Consider the following 16,755-nt stretch of genomic DNA (forward strand, 5'->3'; position numbering starts at 1 on the left):
TTGAGGTTCACAAGGAGGAAGTGTTAGTGTTTCTGGAAAGTGTGAAAATAGATAAGTCACCTGGACCGGATGGGATTTATCCTCAGATTCTCTAGGAATCCAGGGAGGAGATTGCTGAGCCTTTGACTTTGATCTTTATGTCATCATTGTCTACAGGAATAGTGCCAGAAGATTGGAGGATCGCAAATGTTGTTCCTTTGTTCAAGAAGGGGAGTAGAGAAAACCCTGGTAATTATAGACCAGTGAGCCTTACTTCGGTTGTGGGTGAAGTGTTGGAAAAGTTTAAAAGAAGTAGGATTTACAATAATCTGGAAAGGAATAATATGATTAGGGAGAGTCAACATAGGTTTGTGAAGGGTAGGTCGTGTCTTGCAAACCTTATTGAGTTGAGATGGCGACCAAACAGGTGGATGAGGGTAAAGCGATTGATGTGCTGTATATGGATTTCAGCAAGGCATTTGATAAGGATCCCCAAGGTAGGCTATTGCACAAAATACAGAGGCATGGGATTGAGGGTGTTTTTGCAGTTTGGATCAGAAATTGGCTAGCTGGAAGAAGACAAAAGGGTGGTGGTTGATGGGAAATGATCGTCCTGGAGTTCAGTTACTAGTGGTGTACCACAAGGATCTGTTTTGAGGTCATTGGTGTTTGTCATTTTTATTAACGACCTGGATGAGGGTGTTGAAGGAAGGAAGCAAATTTGCGGATGACACTAAGGTTGGTAGAGTTGTGGATAGTGCAGAAGGATGTTGTAGGTTACAGAGGGACATAAATAAGCTGCAGAGCTGAGCTGAGAGGTCGCAAATGGAGTTCAATGTGGAAAAGTGTGAGGTGATTCACTTTGAAAGGAGCAACAGGAATGCAGAGTACTGGACTAATGGTAAGATTCTTGATTTGGAGATGCCGGGGTTGGACTGGGGTGTACAAAATCACACAACACCAGGTTATAGTCCAACAGGTTTAATTGGAAGCACACTAGCTTTCGGAGCGACACTCCTTCATCAGGTGATAGTGGAGGCCTCAATCCTAACACAGAATTTTTAGCAAAAATCATCAGTTACATCACACTTTAAATTTTTGCTATAAATTCTGTGTTAGGATAGAGCCCTCCACTATCACCTGAAGGAGCGTCGCTCTGAAAGCTAGTGTGCTTCCAATTAAACTTGTTGGACTATATGCTGGTGTTGTGTGATTTTTAACTTGGTAAGATTCTTGGTAGTGTAAATGAGCAGATAGATCTCGGTGCCCACATACATAGATCCCTGAAAGTTGCCACCCAGGTTGATAGGGTTGTTAAGATAGCATACGGTGTGTGTTAGCTTTTATTGGTAAAGGGATTGAGTTTCGAGGTCATGCTGGTGCGACCACACTTAAAGTATTACATACAGTTCTGGTCACCGCATTATAGGAGGGATGTGGAAGCTTTGGAAAGAATTCGGAGGAGATTTACCATGTTGCCTGGCATGGAGGGAAGGTCTGACAAGGAAAGGTTGAGGAACTTGAGGCTGTTTTCATTAGAGAGAAGAAGGTTGAGAGGTGACTTAATTGAGACATATGAGATAATCAGAGGGTTAGATAGGGTGGACAGTGAGAGCCTTTTTCCTCAGATGATGATGGCTAGTAAGAGGGGACATAGCTTTAAATTGAAGGGTGATAGATATAGGACAAATGTCAGAGGTAGTTTCTTTACTCAGAGAGTAGTAGGGGCATGGATTGCACTGCCTGTAACAGTAGTAGACTCGCCAACTTTAAGGGCATTTAAATAGTCATTGGATAAACATATGGATGATAATGGAATAGTGTAGGTTAGATGGGCTTCAGATTGGTTTCACAGGTTGGCGCAACACTGAGGGCCGAAGGGCCTGTACTGTTCTGTATGTTCTATCTCCAGCCAAAACTCCAAACAGATGTTACTGCTTGACTTCATTCTAAAACCCTGCAAATTTAGTCCACTCATTTGACACTCAAGAGTCATAGAGCCCTACCGCATGGAGTCAGGCTCTTTGGTCCAAACTGGTCCACGCCGACCAAAATGTCCGTCCACGCAAACCCCATTTCTCTGCACTTGGCCCATACCCTCCTAATCCTTTCCTATCCATGTATTTGTCCAAATGCCTTTTAGATGTTGTTAATATACCTGCCTCAAACACTTACGCTGGTAGCTCATTCCACGTGCATACAACCCTCTGAAAAAATAAGTTGCCCTCAGGTTCCTTTTTATTCTTTCCCCTTTAATCTTAAACTGATGCCCACTGGTCCTCGATTCCCCAAGCCTGGGAAAAAAGAGTGCATTTGCTCTATCCATGCCTCTTATAATCTTATACACCTCTATAAGGTCCCCCCCTTAGTCTCCTACACTCTCAAGAAAAACTTCCGAGCTTGTCCCAACATCTCCCTATAACTCAGACCATTGAGTCCAGGCAACATCTTTGTAAATTTCTTTTGCATTCTTTCCAGTTTAATAACATCCTTCCTATAACAAGGTGACCAAAACTGAACACAATACTTCAAGTGCGGCCTCACCAATGTCCTGTATAACTGCATTATAACTTCCCAATTTCTGTACTCAGTGCCCGGACTGATGAAGGACAGTGTGCCAAAAGTCTTCTTCACTGCCCTGTCTACCTGTGACTCCACTTTCAGAGAACCATGCACCTGAACTCCAAGGTCCTTCTGTTCCATGACACTCCTTAAGGCCCTACCATTCTCCCTGAAACTCCTACCTTGATTTGACTTTCCAAAATGCAAGACCTCACACTTACCTATATTAAACTCCATTTTGCCATTTCTCGGCCCACTTCCTCAGCTGATCACGGTCCTGCTACAATTTCTGATAACCTTCCTCACTGTCCATGATATCACTTATTTTAGCGTCATCTGCAAACATACTAATCATGCCTTGTACATTCTCGTCTAAATCATTGATATAGATAACAAACAGTGATGGGCCCAGCACTCAAAGCATTTCAGTAAACCGAATGTTGCAAAAGCAAAAGACCCTTATAGTATATTGACTGGAGTGCTGAAGACACCCAGCAGGACAAAACACCTCGCCTGGCTTTTAAAACACTTTTTGTTTTGTCCTTCAGTGGTAGTATCTAGGGTTACAGAGAAAGATTAATGAACTTGTGGTCCAGAACAGCCATAGAACATAGAACAATACAGCACAGAACAGGCCCGTCGGCCCACGATGTTGTGCCGAACTTCTAACCTAGATTAAGTACCCATCCATGTACCTATCCAAATGCCGCTTAAAGGTCGCCAATGATTCCGACTCTACCACTCCCACGGGCAGCGCATTCCATGCCCCCACCACTCTCTGGGTAAAGAACCCACCCCTGACATCTCCCCTATACCTTCCACCCTTCACCTTAAATTTATGTCCCCTTGTAACACTCTGTTGTACCCGGGGAAAAAGTTTCTGATGTCTACTCTATCTATTCCTCTGATCATCTTATAAACCTCTATCAAGTCACCCCTCATCCTTCGCCGTTCCAACGAGAAAAGGCCGAGAACTCTCAACCTATCCTCGTACGACTTCCTCTCCATTCCAGGCAACATCCTGGTAAATCTTCTCTGCACCCTCTCCAAAGCTTCCACATCTTTCCTAAAGTGAGGCGACCAGAACTGCACACAGTACTCCAACTGTGGCCTAACCAAAGTCCTGTACAGCTGCAACATCACTTCACGACTCTTGAATTCAATCCCTCTGCTAATGAACGATAATACTCCATAGGCCTTCTTACAAACTCTATCCACCTGAGTGGCAACCTTCAAAGATCTATGTACATAGACCCCAAGATCCCTCTGTTCCTCCACCTGACTAAGAACCCTACCATTAACCCTGTATTCCGCATTCTTATTTGTTCTTCCAAAATGGACAACCTCACACTTGGCAGGGTTGAACTCCATCTGCCACTCCTCAGCCCAGCTCTGCATCATATCTAAGTCCCTCTGTAGCCGACAACAGCCCTCCTCACTGTCCACAACTCCACCTATCTTCGTATCATTTGCAAATTTACTGACCCACCCTTCGACTCCCTCATCTAAGTCATTAATAAAAATTACAAACAGCAGAGGACCCAGAACTGATCCCTGCGGAACTCCACTTGTAACTGGGCTCCAGGCTGAATATTTACCATCTACCACCACTCTCTGCCTTCGACCGGTTAGCCAGTTTTCTATCCAATTGGCCAAATTTCCCTCTATCCCATGCCTCCTGACTTTCCGCATAAGCCTACCATGGGGAACCTTATCAAATGCCTTACTAAAATCCATGTACACTACATCCACTGCTCTACCCTCATCCACATGCTTGGTCACCTCCTCGAAGAATTCAATAAGACTTGTAAGGCAAGACCTACCCTTCACAAATCCGTGCTGGCTGTCCCTAATCAAGCAGTGTCTTTCCAGATACTCATAAATCCTATCCCTCAGTACCCTTTCCATTACTTTGCCTACCACAGAAGTAAGACTAACAGGCCTGTAATTCCCGGGGTTATCCCTATTCCCTTTTTTGAACAGGGGCACAACATTCGCTACTCTCCAGTCCCCTGGTACCACCCCCGTTGCCAGTGAAGACGAGAAGATCATTGCCAACGGTACTGCAATTTCCTCTCTTGCTTCCCACATAATCCTAGGATATATCCCGTCAGGCCCGGGGGACTTGTCTATCCTCAAGTTGTTCAAAATGTCCAACACATCTTCCTTCCTAACAGGTATCTCTTCTAGCTTACCAGTCCATTTCACACTCTCGTCTTCTACAATACGGTCCCTCTCGTTCGTAAATACTGAAGAGAAGTACTTGTTCAAGACCTCTCCTATCTCTTCCGACTCAATACACAGTCTCCCACTACTGTCCTTGATCGGACCTACCCTCGTTCTCGTCATTCTCAGGTTTCTCACATACGCATAAAATGCCTTGGGGTTATCCTTGATCCTATCCGCCAACGATTTTTCATGCCCTCTCTTAGCTCTCCTAATCCCTTTCTTCAGGTCCCTTCTGGCTATCCTGTATCCCTCCACTGCTCTGTCTGAATCCTGTTTCCTCAACCTTATGTAAGCCTCCTTCTTCCTCTTTACCAGACATTCAACCTCTCTCGTCAACCAAGGCTCCCTCACACGACCATTTCTTTCCTGCCTGATAGGTACATACATATCATGGACACGTCGTATCTGCTCTTTGAAAAAGTTCCACATTTCCACCACATCCTTCCCTGACAGCCTATGCTCCCAACGTATGCTCCTCAAATCCTGCCTTACAGCATCGTAATTTCCCTTCCCCCAATTATAAAATCTACCTTGTTGTGCGCACCTATCTCTCTCCATAACCAAGGTGAAAGTCACAGAATTGTGGTCACCATCACCAAAATGTTCACCCACTAACAAGCCCACCACTTGTCCCGGTTCATTACCAAGTACCAAATCCAATATGGCCTCCCCTCTGGTCGGACAATCTACACACTGAGTTAGAAAAGCTTCCTGGACACACTGCACAAACACCGCCCCATCCAATCTACTTGATCTAAAGAGCTTCCAATCAATATTTGGGAAGTTGAAGTCGCCCATGACTACGACCCTGTGGCTTCTGCACCTTTCCAAAATCTGTTTCCCAATCTGTTTCTCCACATCTCTGCTGCTATTGGGGGGCCTATAGTAAACACCCAACAAGGTGACTGCACCTTTCCTATTTCTGACTTCAGCCCATACTACCTCCAGAGGCAGATCCCCCTCAAACCTCCTTTCTGCAGCCGTTATACCATTTCTAATTAGCAATGCCACCCCCCCTCCTTTTTTCCCACCCTCCCTAATCTTACTGAAACACCTGTAACCAGGAACCTCCAACAGCCATTCCTGTCCCTCATCTATCCACGTTTCCGTGATGGCCACAACATCGTAGTCCCAGGTACCGATCCACGCCTTAAGTTCACCCACCTTATTTCTGATACTCCTTGCATTGAAGTATACGCACTTGAACCCATCTCTGTGTCCGCAAGTAGTCTCTGTCAGTGCTACCTTCTCCACAGCCTCCCTACAGTCTTGGGCATCCTGACACACAGCTAGCTTACTTGCTGGACTACAAGTCCGAATCCCATCCCCCTGCCAAATTAGTTTAAACCCCCCCGAAGAGTGCTAGCAAACCTACCCCCCAGGATATTGGTGCCCTTCTGGTTCATGATTTAGAAGACAGTCAAACATGCTCAAGAAAGTGACTGGTTTAACCTACCCCTGTTCCTAACCTTATGAAATTAGGGCACAATATAATTAAAGACAAAACTCAAAATCACCCTTGTGGTCACCTTCAGAAAGCCACACTCCAACAAACTTTGAAACTTACCAAAATAGCAATCCTTCAAGAAGATTTATAGGAGAGGACTGGCATTGCAACAAATTAAGCGTTCATACCTATTCCACTTTCTTCATACAAAGTTCTCTCACGTTCAATGCTGTGCTTGAGAACGGCTTCCCGAGCTTCATGCTGTCTTCCTTGTCTGCCTTTGATAGTATTCGCCAATTCAATTTGTTCTAACTCAGAATCGAACCTGTGCAAATACCTGGAGTAGGATACAAGTCAGATTTCTAAGTGAAAAATCATATGTCATAATAAATACTGCAGAATTAGCCTTACATTTCACTGTACGGAATGTGCCCAAAAGGTTTCAGCAAGATTTTGAGCAGATTTGTTGTAATCTGGTGCCTGATCCAGTATGCTCCCTCTGCAGAGTAATTGAGTATAGTTCAAGCAGCACTGAGGCTCTTTAACTAAGGGGAATTTTAAGCCACAAATAAATGGACTGGCTTAGTTCAGGTGGGAAGTTAAAAAGCAAGAAATTTGAAAGGAAACCAAAATCTCCTTGAACCCAATGAATTTCCAGTTTTGATAGAAGTAGAACTTGGAGCAGACAACTCATTTGCTCATGGGAGATGGGTTGGCCACGTAAATATTGTAATGAAACTGCATGATTGCACAGTCGTTGCTTTCCCTGCACTTGGAAATCTCAGCAGGCGAGAATGGGCAAATCCAACCAACAGCTGCCTTTAGAGCCATGTTTTTGGCCAGGAGGCAGGCAGTCATCTGCCTGCTGCCCTGAAGTCCGGAATCAAATCTCAGTAAGTGCCATCATTCTTCCCAACTATGATCTACTTTCCAATGCTCCCCATGAACGTGATTAGACCTTCAGAACCCCTCTACTTCACTAGAGCCACCTGTGTTCAGATTAGATACCCTACACAGCCTTGTATTGCGACAATTCCAACCCAACATTCAGCCAATCTGTCAATTAAAGTAGGAAGTATAAAGCAGAATGGGGAAACTAGGCTTAAAGCATATATATAAAGCAGAAGACTGAGAAAATGGCAATCAAGAGGAATAAGATTAACAGAAAACATAAAAGCATTTATTTTAACATTCCCAATACTAAATAATAACAAGTCAAATCTCTAAAATTGCAAAATTATACTTTCAGGGAAGTGGTCTTTCAATAATTAAAATTTATCATATTAAAGATGTGCTATTGCTGTGCGCACCAGTCTTAACCATTTCTGGCAACTACAATGTGGGATCTTTCTGGATTTTGCATGTGCAGCCTGAAATTCCTGTCTGACTTATTCCAAAATGACAGTTAGCATTGTCAGTTTCACCATTCTCATCAACACAAAATTCAGTTCAATATTTTAAACTGACCTAAACCCTTTTAGCCAAAAACACCCAAAGAACTGCAGGTGCTCAAAATCAGAAACAAAATCAAAATTTCTGGAAAAATTCAGAAGGAAGGCTCTGAAGCTTTTGAAGAATGGTCACTGGACCGGAAACATTAGCTCTGTTTTTTTCTCCACAGATGCTGCCAAACCTGCTGAGATCTAGAGTCATAGAATTATATAGCACAGAAACAAACCCTTCGGTCCAACTCACCTGCACCGACCAGATATCCTAAACCAATAATAGTCCCATTTGCCAGCATTTGGCCCATATCCCTCTAAACCCTTCCTATTCACGTATCCTTTCAAATGCTTTTAAAATGTTGTAATTGCACCATTTCCTCTGGCAGCTTGTTCTATACATGTTGCCCCTCAGGTACCTTTGAAATCGTTCACCTTTCACATTAAATCGGTGTCCTCTCGTTTTGGACTCTCTTACTCCGGGAAGACGACCTTGGCTATTCACCCTATCCGTTCCCGCATAATTTTATAAACCTCTATAAGGTCACCTTCAGCCTCCAACACTCCAGGTAAAATAGCCCCAGCCCACTCAGCCTCTCCCTTTACCTCAAACCTTCCAATCCCAGCAACAACCTTCTCAATCTTCTCTGAACTGTTAAGTTTAACAACATCTTTGCGATAGCAGAGAGACCAGAATTGAACATGGTATTCTAAAAGTGGCCTCAACAATGTCTGTGCAACCATAACATTACGTCCCAATTCTTAAACTCCACGCAGATTTTCTAGCAATTGCTGATTTTGTTTCTAAACAGTTTTGGTGACTCCCTAAGAAACATGCTTGTGAATGTTGCATAGTCAGTGGACAAGAGTATTGCCTCACTTTCACCAGAACTGGTTATTTAACAAGCCACATGTTAGCAGTCATTCTCTTCACACATACTGCTTTTACCTCAGACTTGCAGTAAATGGAATATTGTCCTTTCGCTTCTTCACTAAGTTGTTGCTCAAAAGTCAACAAAAGGGAGGTTCTAAGTGTAATGACAGCAAGCACCATTCCATGTCAGTCTACAAAATCTCTGCTCAAACTCAGAAAGCATTGTGGCCTGCATTTTAAAATTAAATTAAAAATTACACTGTCCTAAGTTATCCTACATATTACTGAAACCTCTGCAGAGGCCATTACTGTTAAAACAGACATTCAAACAGCCAATAATTGACTAAAATAAATCAGAGAAGATACCATTTCTTAAGAAAATAACCTTTGCTGCATATAAAAAATAAGCAAAACAAGAACTAACACCTAACACTAAAACCTTTTTTTAGATTCGATTCCCTACTGTATGGAAACAGGCCCTTCAGCTCAACAACGACTCTCCAAAGAGTAACCCGCCCAGACCCATTCCCCTACCCTATAATTACCCTTAACTAATGCACCTCACACTACGGGCAATTCAGCATGGCCGGTTCACCTGACCCGCGCATCGTTGGATTGTGGGAGGAAACCGGAGCACCCGGAGGAAACCCATCTGGACACCGGGAGAATGTGCAAACTCCACACAGACAGCTGCCCGAGGCTGGAATCAAACCCGGGTCCCTGGCGCTGTGAGGCAGCAGTGCTAACTACAGAGCCATCATGCCGCCCAGTTTGCTAAGACTTACCAATGTATTCACTCCTTTTGCAATTCAGCTCTCCAGAATTTACTTTAATTTATCCTCACTGTTTCAGCTTTTCGTCAAGACTCAAACGTTTATAGAGATTATTCAGTGAGCTCTTGTTTAAGCAATGTTTCAGCTTTCATTCAAAACCTCACACTGTGGACTCCTCTGTGCAAACTTAGGAATGCTGCATTTGTGCCCAGTGATTTAAAAATCAGGATACCCTGATTCCTAAATAACTCTATACTTCTTGTCCTGTCTTTAGACAGACAGCCCCTGGCAAACTTTGACTCACTCCCTGTCTCTCTATGCTAAATGCTTGTTCTCACAATCAAGATTTCTTGTTCTAGTTCCGAGCTGGGCAACTCTTCCAATTTCTTGATCTCTGTCACCAAAATGAGCTCGGGATTTCCCCCCCCACACTTTAAACAAAGAAGATATCGACTTATGCAAAGTTCAAAGTTTTGTTAACAGTTTCAATCTGGTTCTGGTTTTCCATTTCAGGCATTTTTTTGGCAAAGAAAGGCTATTGTCAACAAAAGTTGCATCTACTTTTCGACAAAATAATAAGAATCAAAGAAAGTAAGAAATACGTAAATGATTTGTGTGGCAGCTCTTGGAGCAAAGGTGAGCTAATGTGCTGCACCCTCCAGTTGCAGCTCCACTTCGAGCTAAAGGAGTAACATTCTGAAACTTATCCAAACTCTCTCTTACTTTTCTATTATCTCACAGGCATCTTGCTTACTGTACTCAGTCTTGTTAGGCTCTAGGTTGCTTTGAAACCACAACAGCTTCTCACCTGTATCAAAAAACAAAGTTTTTCTAATTAGGAAAACAGATGAATTTGCAAAATAATATCAGGACTTTAACACATATTTGAATATAGTTCACCATCCCTATCAACAGTTTATGGAAATAAACAAAATGAATTTAGCAATGAAACTCACACCAGCATCCAGGAGTGTTTTAGCAGGATAAACTACTCACTGTTCAGAAGTAAAATTCCAACATTATTTGAAAGCTAGGCAGATTAGGCAGCTCCTGAGCTCTGCAAAAACCTATTTACAAAATAAGGAAATATCTATCTTAATTCCAGTGTACGTCTTGAGAACCCAAGAAAAATTCAAAGGGGAAATGACCGTTTTGTCTGCAAAAGGTATTAATTTAATTAAGCCAAATAATTTATACTCTGATCGTGGCTTCTTCTTAACTTATTTAAAGTCTTACAAGGCAGGGAGTTGGGGATAAGGAGAACCATATACGGGGGGAGAATGTGGGTAAGTGGAGTTGAAATGCCCATCGGCCATGATTGAATGGCGGAGTGGACTCGATGGGCCAAATGGCCTTACTTCTGCTCCTATGTCTTATGGTCTTATATAATTGGTCTGAACAAGTGTTAATATATTCTTACCTTCAAAAAATTTGGAACTGAGGAGCATACTGAATCAATGATGATTTCTGCTACTGGATGAAGCTTGCCAAGAGATGCAACTTCCTCTGAATAATAGTTAATCCTCTCAATTCTTCATGAGCTATTTAATTGCCCATCTGCCTAATTAGAAGCTTATTACTACAATCATTTTCCGAGATAATCATCCGACTGTTTTCTGAGAGATTTAATTTAGCACTGAATCTTTGAAAATTGGGAAATCATCTGTGTAAGTTAGGTTAATGCATTGACTTTGAGAAGAACCAGCTACTGAAAAATAAATTCAGCACTACATTCAGTACAACGGCAAGGGACCATGATATCAGACAAGAATCTGGACAACCAAGGTTTGAAATTTGTGCACTTGAAAGCACAACAGTATGCAAATATTTATACTGCAAAAAAAAAAGTGTACCGGTCTGCTAGTATTGAAGTCTGCAACACAAGTAACTTTGCCATTGCACAACACAAATCTCAAAAAGGCAAGCAAACCATTAACTGCAGCTATAAAGCTGAAGTCCCAAAGGTTCCCCAACTTCAAATTTTACAATCACCTTCCATTTTCATCCCCACCCTACAATTTTATTACTCACCAATTATGTTCAGACGTATCGCCTTTCCACTCTTTATCCTGGATAGAAAATTTTAAGAAAAGATATTACATCGCAAAATGACAGCAGTTTCTTAAGACCTTTTGTCACAACATAACTGATGGAATTCTAAATCTTTTGTTCCAAAATAATCCACTAGGGTTAAGCCATCAATGGGCTTGGGAAAAAAGTGGTAAATATGCATCTATGGTGTACCTATGCTCCTGTTCGTGTGCTTAAATCTTGGTGGTGGCTATGGGAGGACAATGGCTTATTCACCAGCAGCAGAACTAATCAGATTTCTGAGCATAATGCTATTCCAACAGAAGGGAAGAATACAGCTAACAATTAGATCAAGTGAAAAGACCACATCTTTTTACTTTTTCCCGGTATTTCTAATTGTGGTCGGAAATGAGAAAGTAACTCTTTTAAAAGCAAGGAATGCTGTTCGAGTGCTGCATGTTTTAACTGCAAATAAGCTGACAGTCATCATCAGCACCATTTACACAGCTGCCTGCTTGAGGTGGTTACAAAGTGGTTGTTGCTTTACAGCTTGGACAGCGAACAAGATACAGAAAAGCAATCAGATCTCCACCATAACAGGGGTTAGCTCCATTCTCTGCAATAAAAGCCACTTTAATCCTGACGAAAACCAGTTCATCTTTCCTTCAGCAGTTGCTGTAAGTTGGAACTTCTAATTGGTAAGTCAGAGATCATTTGTCAGTGAAAAAGCTACCCCGTGCCTCTTGCATACCAGTGAAAGCATCCAGGGAAAGACTACAAAAAAAGCAGTATTCCGACCTTTGGACTAATCCACCCAGGACTCACTGACCTGCCTCCCTTGGGGGGTGGGGGGGGGGGGGGGGGGGGGGGGGGTGATTGTGTGTGTGCCCTCGTGCTTGTGTATAAGGGGGGAGTTTATCGGGAGACTAGAGTTTTAATCTGTGCCAATGGTTCATAATTGATTTCTTTTGGCTTCAGTCAATTATTTGTAATAAATGGTAACTTCTGCCATGCTTTCTGTCGACCTGCGTATGAAAGTCAGGCTAACTGGGGAACCTTTACAAATATTTTAAAATCTTTAACTTTGGTGATGAACAGGGAGTAGTGGGACTTGATTTCTGGCATGCTACCCTACTTAGACATGGCACAAGCAATACAGAGGAACCCCGAATATCCAAAGGATAATGCCAGATAACATAGTTTAGCCAATCATCAGAAGCTTGCGATCTTGCCGGATAATCCAATATTCGACTAATCGAATGCCGAATAATCGAGGTTCCTCTATTTATTTAACAATTAATTACGTATGTTCTACAGTTAATAATTTCAAGATTTTACAATTAAGTGTTTAAGCAAAACAGATCAAAAAGATTTCTGAACATTGTTTAATTCCTGACTATTAAGATACACAGCTTTCCCAACAGTAAGTGCACGGTTTGGTATTAAACTCAACTAAGTAAATCAGAACCGTTCTAGGTTTCATTTCATTACATGGTAACTTGGTTAATTAATGATGACAACAGCACGAGAGAATAGAGGAGGAAAATTCACCCAGTCTTCCCAATCATGTACATTGATATGCAATGACGGCACAAATACAACAAAATTGATATATATCAAGCTTATTAACAGTGCCCAATCTTCTGGTGAAATTTTCTGTCCAACCTGAGCCCCAAATAATGACTATATTAGTGAAGTGTCAGGGATCACAGGGATATTAACAATCCTGCCTTTCAGATAGGGAAAACAAGGGAGAGAATTAAATTATGCCAGTTGTCAAAGGTTTATATGATAGTGCTGTACAAAACAGAAATATATATATATATGACCTTAGCCCAAATCCACTTTATCTAATGTCACCGACAGCTATGTTGCTTCATTTTCTTCTACACCTCCATTCACAACTTGCTCAGCATGGGATGAGGATGCATGTTGAAGGAATGCTGTCAAAAAAACAATGCTGTCCTATTGTGAACGAGCAATGGCCGAGTGGTATTGCCAGTGGTCTAGTAATATAGAGACCCATGCCACGTTCTGGGTACTTGGGTTTTGAATTCTGCCATGGCAGATTATGGAACTCAGTAAAAATCTGATAAGTAAAGATTAATGTGAAACCATTGCTGATTGGTGGAAAAACCTTCCGACATTTAGGGAAGGAAACTGCCGTTCGTACCTGCTCTGGCCCTTATGTAACTCCAGATCCACAGCAATATGGTTGACACGAAACTGCCTTCTGGGCAACTTGGGACAAACAATAAACATTGGCCTAACCTGCAATGCCCATTTCCTGTGATTGAATTAAAAACAGAGAGGGAGGGGAAGTCTTCTACTTGGATGATGGCCTTGATAAGTTTCTCATAGATTTCATTACTTCCCTCTCTACTCCATCCCTCAGTTTCTTCAAAAACAAGGTCCACAGCATATACAATTTAATTGCAATCATAAATTCACCATTTGGGGGAAGTCACTTATGCATCCCTGACCATACAGACTCCATGATTAAGGATGACTGAGATTAAGCAAAATGATGTGAGGGATTCCAATTGTTGTCAAAAAATTAATTAATGGTAAGGTCCTAGGGAGTGTTGCTGAACAAAGAGACCTTGGAGTGCAGGTTCATAGCTCTTTGAAAGTGGAGTCGCAGATAGATAGGATAGCGAAGAAGGCGTTTGATACGTTTTCCTTTATTGGTCAGAGTTCTGAGTACAGGAGTTGGGAGGTCATGTTGCGGCTGTACAGGACATTGGTTAGGCCACTATTGGAATATTGTTTGCAGTTCTGGTCTCCTTCCTATCGGAAAGATGTTGTGAAACTTGAAAGGGTTCAGAAAAGATTTACAAGGATGTTGCCTGGGTTGAAGGATTTGAGCTACAGGGAGAGGCTGAACAGGCTGGGGCTGTTTTTCCTGGAGCATCGGAGGCTGATGGGTGACCTTATAGAGGTTTATAAAATTATGAGGCGCATGGATAGGGTAAATAGGTAAAGTCTTTTCCCTGGGGTGGGGGAGTCCAGAACTAGAGGGCATATGTTTAGGTTGAGAGGGGAAAGATATAAAAGAGACTTACGGGGCAACTTTTTCACACAGAGGGTGGTATGTGTATGGAGGAGGAAGTGGTGGAGGAGGCTGGTACAATTGCAACATTTAAGAGGCATTTGGATGGGTATATGAATAGGAAGGGTTTAGAGGGATATGGGCCAGGTGCTGGCAGGTGGGACTAGATTGGGTTGGGATATCTGGTTGGCATGGACGAGTTAGACCAAAGGGTCTGTTTCCGTGCTGTACATCTCTATGACTCTAATAGCATTTTATATTTTTAAAATCTTTTAAACTGACAGATTAAAAGATTAAGCTGCAGTGGCAGGTTGATGAGAACCTGAGTGAGAGATTTTAACAAGGGTGCAAAGAAAGAAATGAAAGCTAGAAAACAAAAGTGAAGGCACAGTAAACAAGGGCAGATAATGCAAAAAACGTTGGAAAGCTGTTTAAAAAGGCACCATGTCCAAATGCCAGGCCACTCACAATAAGATGAATAAATGAACAGTTCCAGTTGGAAACTGGTACGATATAATTGCAATTACAGAGACATGTCTGAGAGATTCCCAGGCTGAGAACTGAATATCTAAGAGTATTTAGGAAGGACAAAATGAATGGAGGTGGGGTGGCATTGTTAATAAGAATGAACAATGGTGAGAAAGCAAGGAAGGAACAAAAAGCTAAATGTAGAGTTAGTCTGGATTTTACATGAGGGGTATGAAACATGACTAGACGTTGTCTCAAAACAGTAGTGGTAAGATAGAGTGTGGCATTAAATGGGAAATTAGAGAAGCATATAAGGGTGTTACAATAATCAGAGGTGTTTTAATCTACCGATAGACTGGGCATACCACTTAAGAATTCCTGGAGTGTATTTAGCCAAGTACATTCAGCAATCAATGAGGGAACAAGCTAGATTGGGTGTTTTGGAATGCAAAGAGCTTAATTAATAATCTTGTGCAAGTTCCTTTCAGGAAGAATGGGCCATAATATTCAATGGATAGAAATTCAAGTAGTCTAATCCATAGCCTGGTTCCTAAATCTAAACAAAACTAAACTGCCAAGGTATGAGGTGCGGGTTGGCTGCCATAGATTGGATAATCTCATTACAGTGCCATCATTGACAATTGCTAATAATTATGGAACAATTGCATGCATTGCAACGGTTGTATGTTCCTTTCAGGTCCATAATTAAAACAGAAGTGGCCCAACCACAGCTAACAAACAAAACTGAGGACAGCGTTAGATCTAAAGCAGAGTCATAAAACATTGCTAGAAAAATCAGCAAGCCTGTGAACTGGGAGTAGTTTATAACTGAGCAAAAGAACACCAAGACATAGATTAAGAGGGGAATACAGAAATGAGAATATACTTGCATGAAACATAAAAGTAAACTTCAAATAGTATGTAAAAACTACACAGGTAAGAGGATTAGCACAGATGTAGTCTGAAGCTGGAAAATTGAAAACGGAAAAGGAAATAGCACAACAATTTAATAACTTCACAAAAGACACAAATAATTCCCAGAGAAGAAAAGGCCTATTCAGAAAGGGGTAGTGATGGAGATTCCTATTGGTTAAAACAAGTAGTGGAGAAATTAACGGACTGGAAGCTAACAACAGGTAGCATCGAGGAGGCAGGGAGGCTGCAGGAGGATTTGGACAGGTGAGGAGAGTGGGCAAGGTGGCAGATGGAGTCCAATGTGGGAAAGTGTGAGGTCGTGCACTTTGGTAGGAAAAACAGAGGCATGCACTACTCTCCAAATGGGGAGAAGATTCAGAAGTCTGAAGTGCAAAGAGACTTGGGAGTTCTAGTCCAGGATTCTCTCAAGGTAAACTTGCAGGTTGAGTTAGTATTTAGAGCTGAAAATCTGTTGCTGGAAAAGCGCAGCAGGTCAGGCAGCATCCAAGGAGCAGGAGAATCGACATTTCGGGCATGAGCGTCGATTCTCCTGGTCCTTGGATGCTGCCTGACCTGCTGTGCTTTTCCAGCAATACATTTTCAGCTCTGATCTCCAGCATCTGCTGTCCTCACTTTCTCCTCAAAGTTAGTATTTAGGAAGGCAAATGTAATCTTTGCATTTATTTTGACAGGACCTGAATATAAAAGTAGGGATGTACTTCTGAGGCTCAAAAAGGCTCTAGTCAGACCTCATTTGGAGTATTGTGCACAGTTTTGGGCCCCATATGTCAGGAAGGATGCACTGACCCTGGAGCATGTTCAGAGAAGGTTCATGAGAATGGTCCCAGGAATGAAAAGCTTAACATATGAGCTTAACAGTCTGAGGACCCTGGGTTTATAATTGATGAAGTTTAGAAGGATAAGAGGAGATCAAACTGAAACATACAGAATACTGAATGAACTGGCCATAAGTTTCCATTGGT

The 16,755-nt window shown here is 42.1% G+C and overlaps 1 protein-coding gene across 1 annotated transcript in view; it reads right to left on the minus strand.

Annotated features, from left to right (window-relative positions):
* Window positions 1–16,755, minus strand: part of tma16 (translation machinery associated 16 homolog) — a 50,039-nt gene that overhangs the window by 20,228 nt on the left and 13,056 nt on the right. The window contains exons 3-5 of the mRNA XM_043698881.2: window positions 11,338–11,375; window positions 10,030–10,114; window positions 6,406–6,554 (exon numbers count right to left, since the gene is read on the minus strand). Coding sequence (XP_043554816.1) covers window positions 6,406–6,554; window positions 10,030–10,114; window positions 11,338–11,375 — 272 coding nt within the window. The remainder of the gene's footprint in view (window positions 1–6,405; window positions 6,555–10,029; window positions 10,115–11,337; window positions 11,376–16,755) is intronic.

Source organism: Chiloscyllium plagiosum, unplaced genomic scaffold, assembly GCF_037043375.1.
Source record: "Chiloscyllium plagiosum isolate Xiang-an unplaced genomic scaffold, Cpla_swu_hap1 HiC_scaffold_1, whole genome shotgun sequence".
NCBI classification, from domain to species: domain Eukaryota; kingdom Metazoa; phylum Chordata; class Chondrichthyes; order Orectolobiformes; family Hemiscylliidae; genus Chiloscyllium; species Chiloscyllium plagiosum.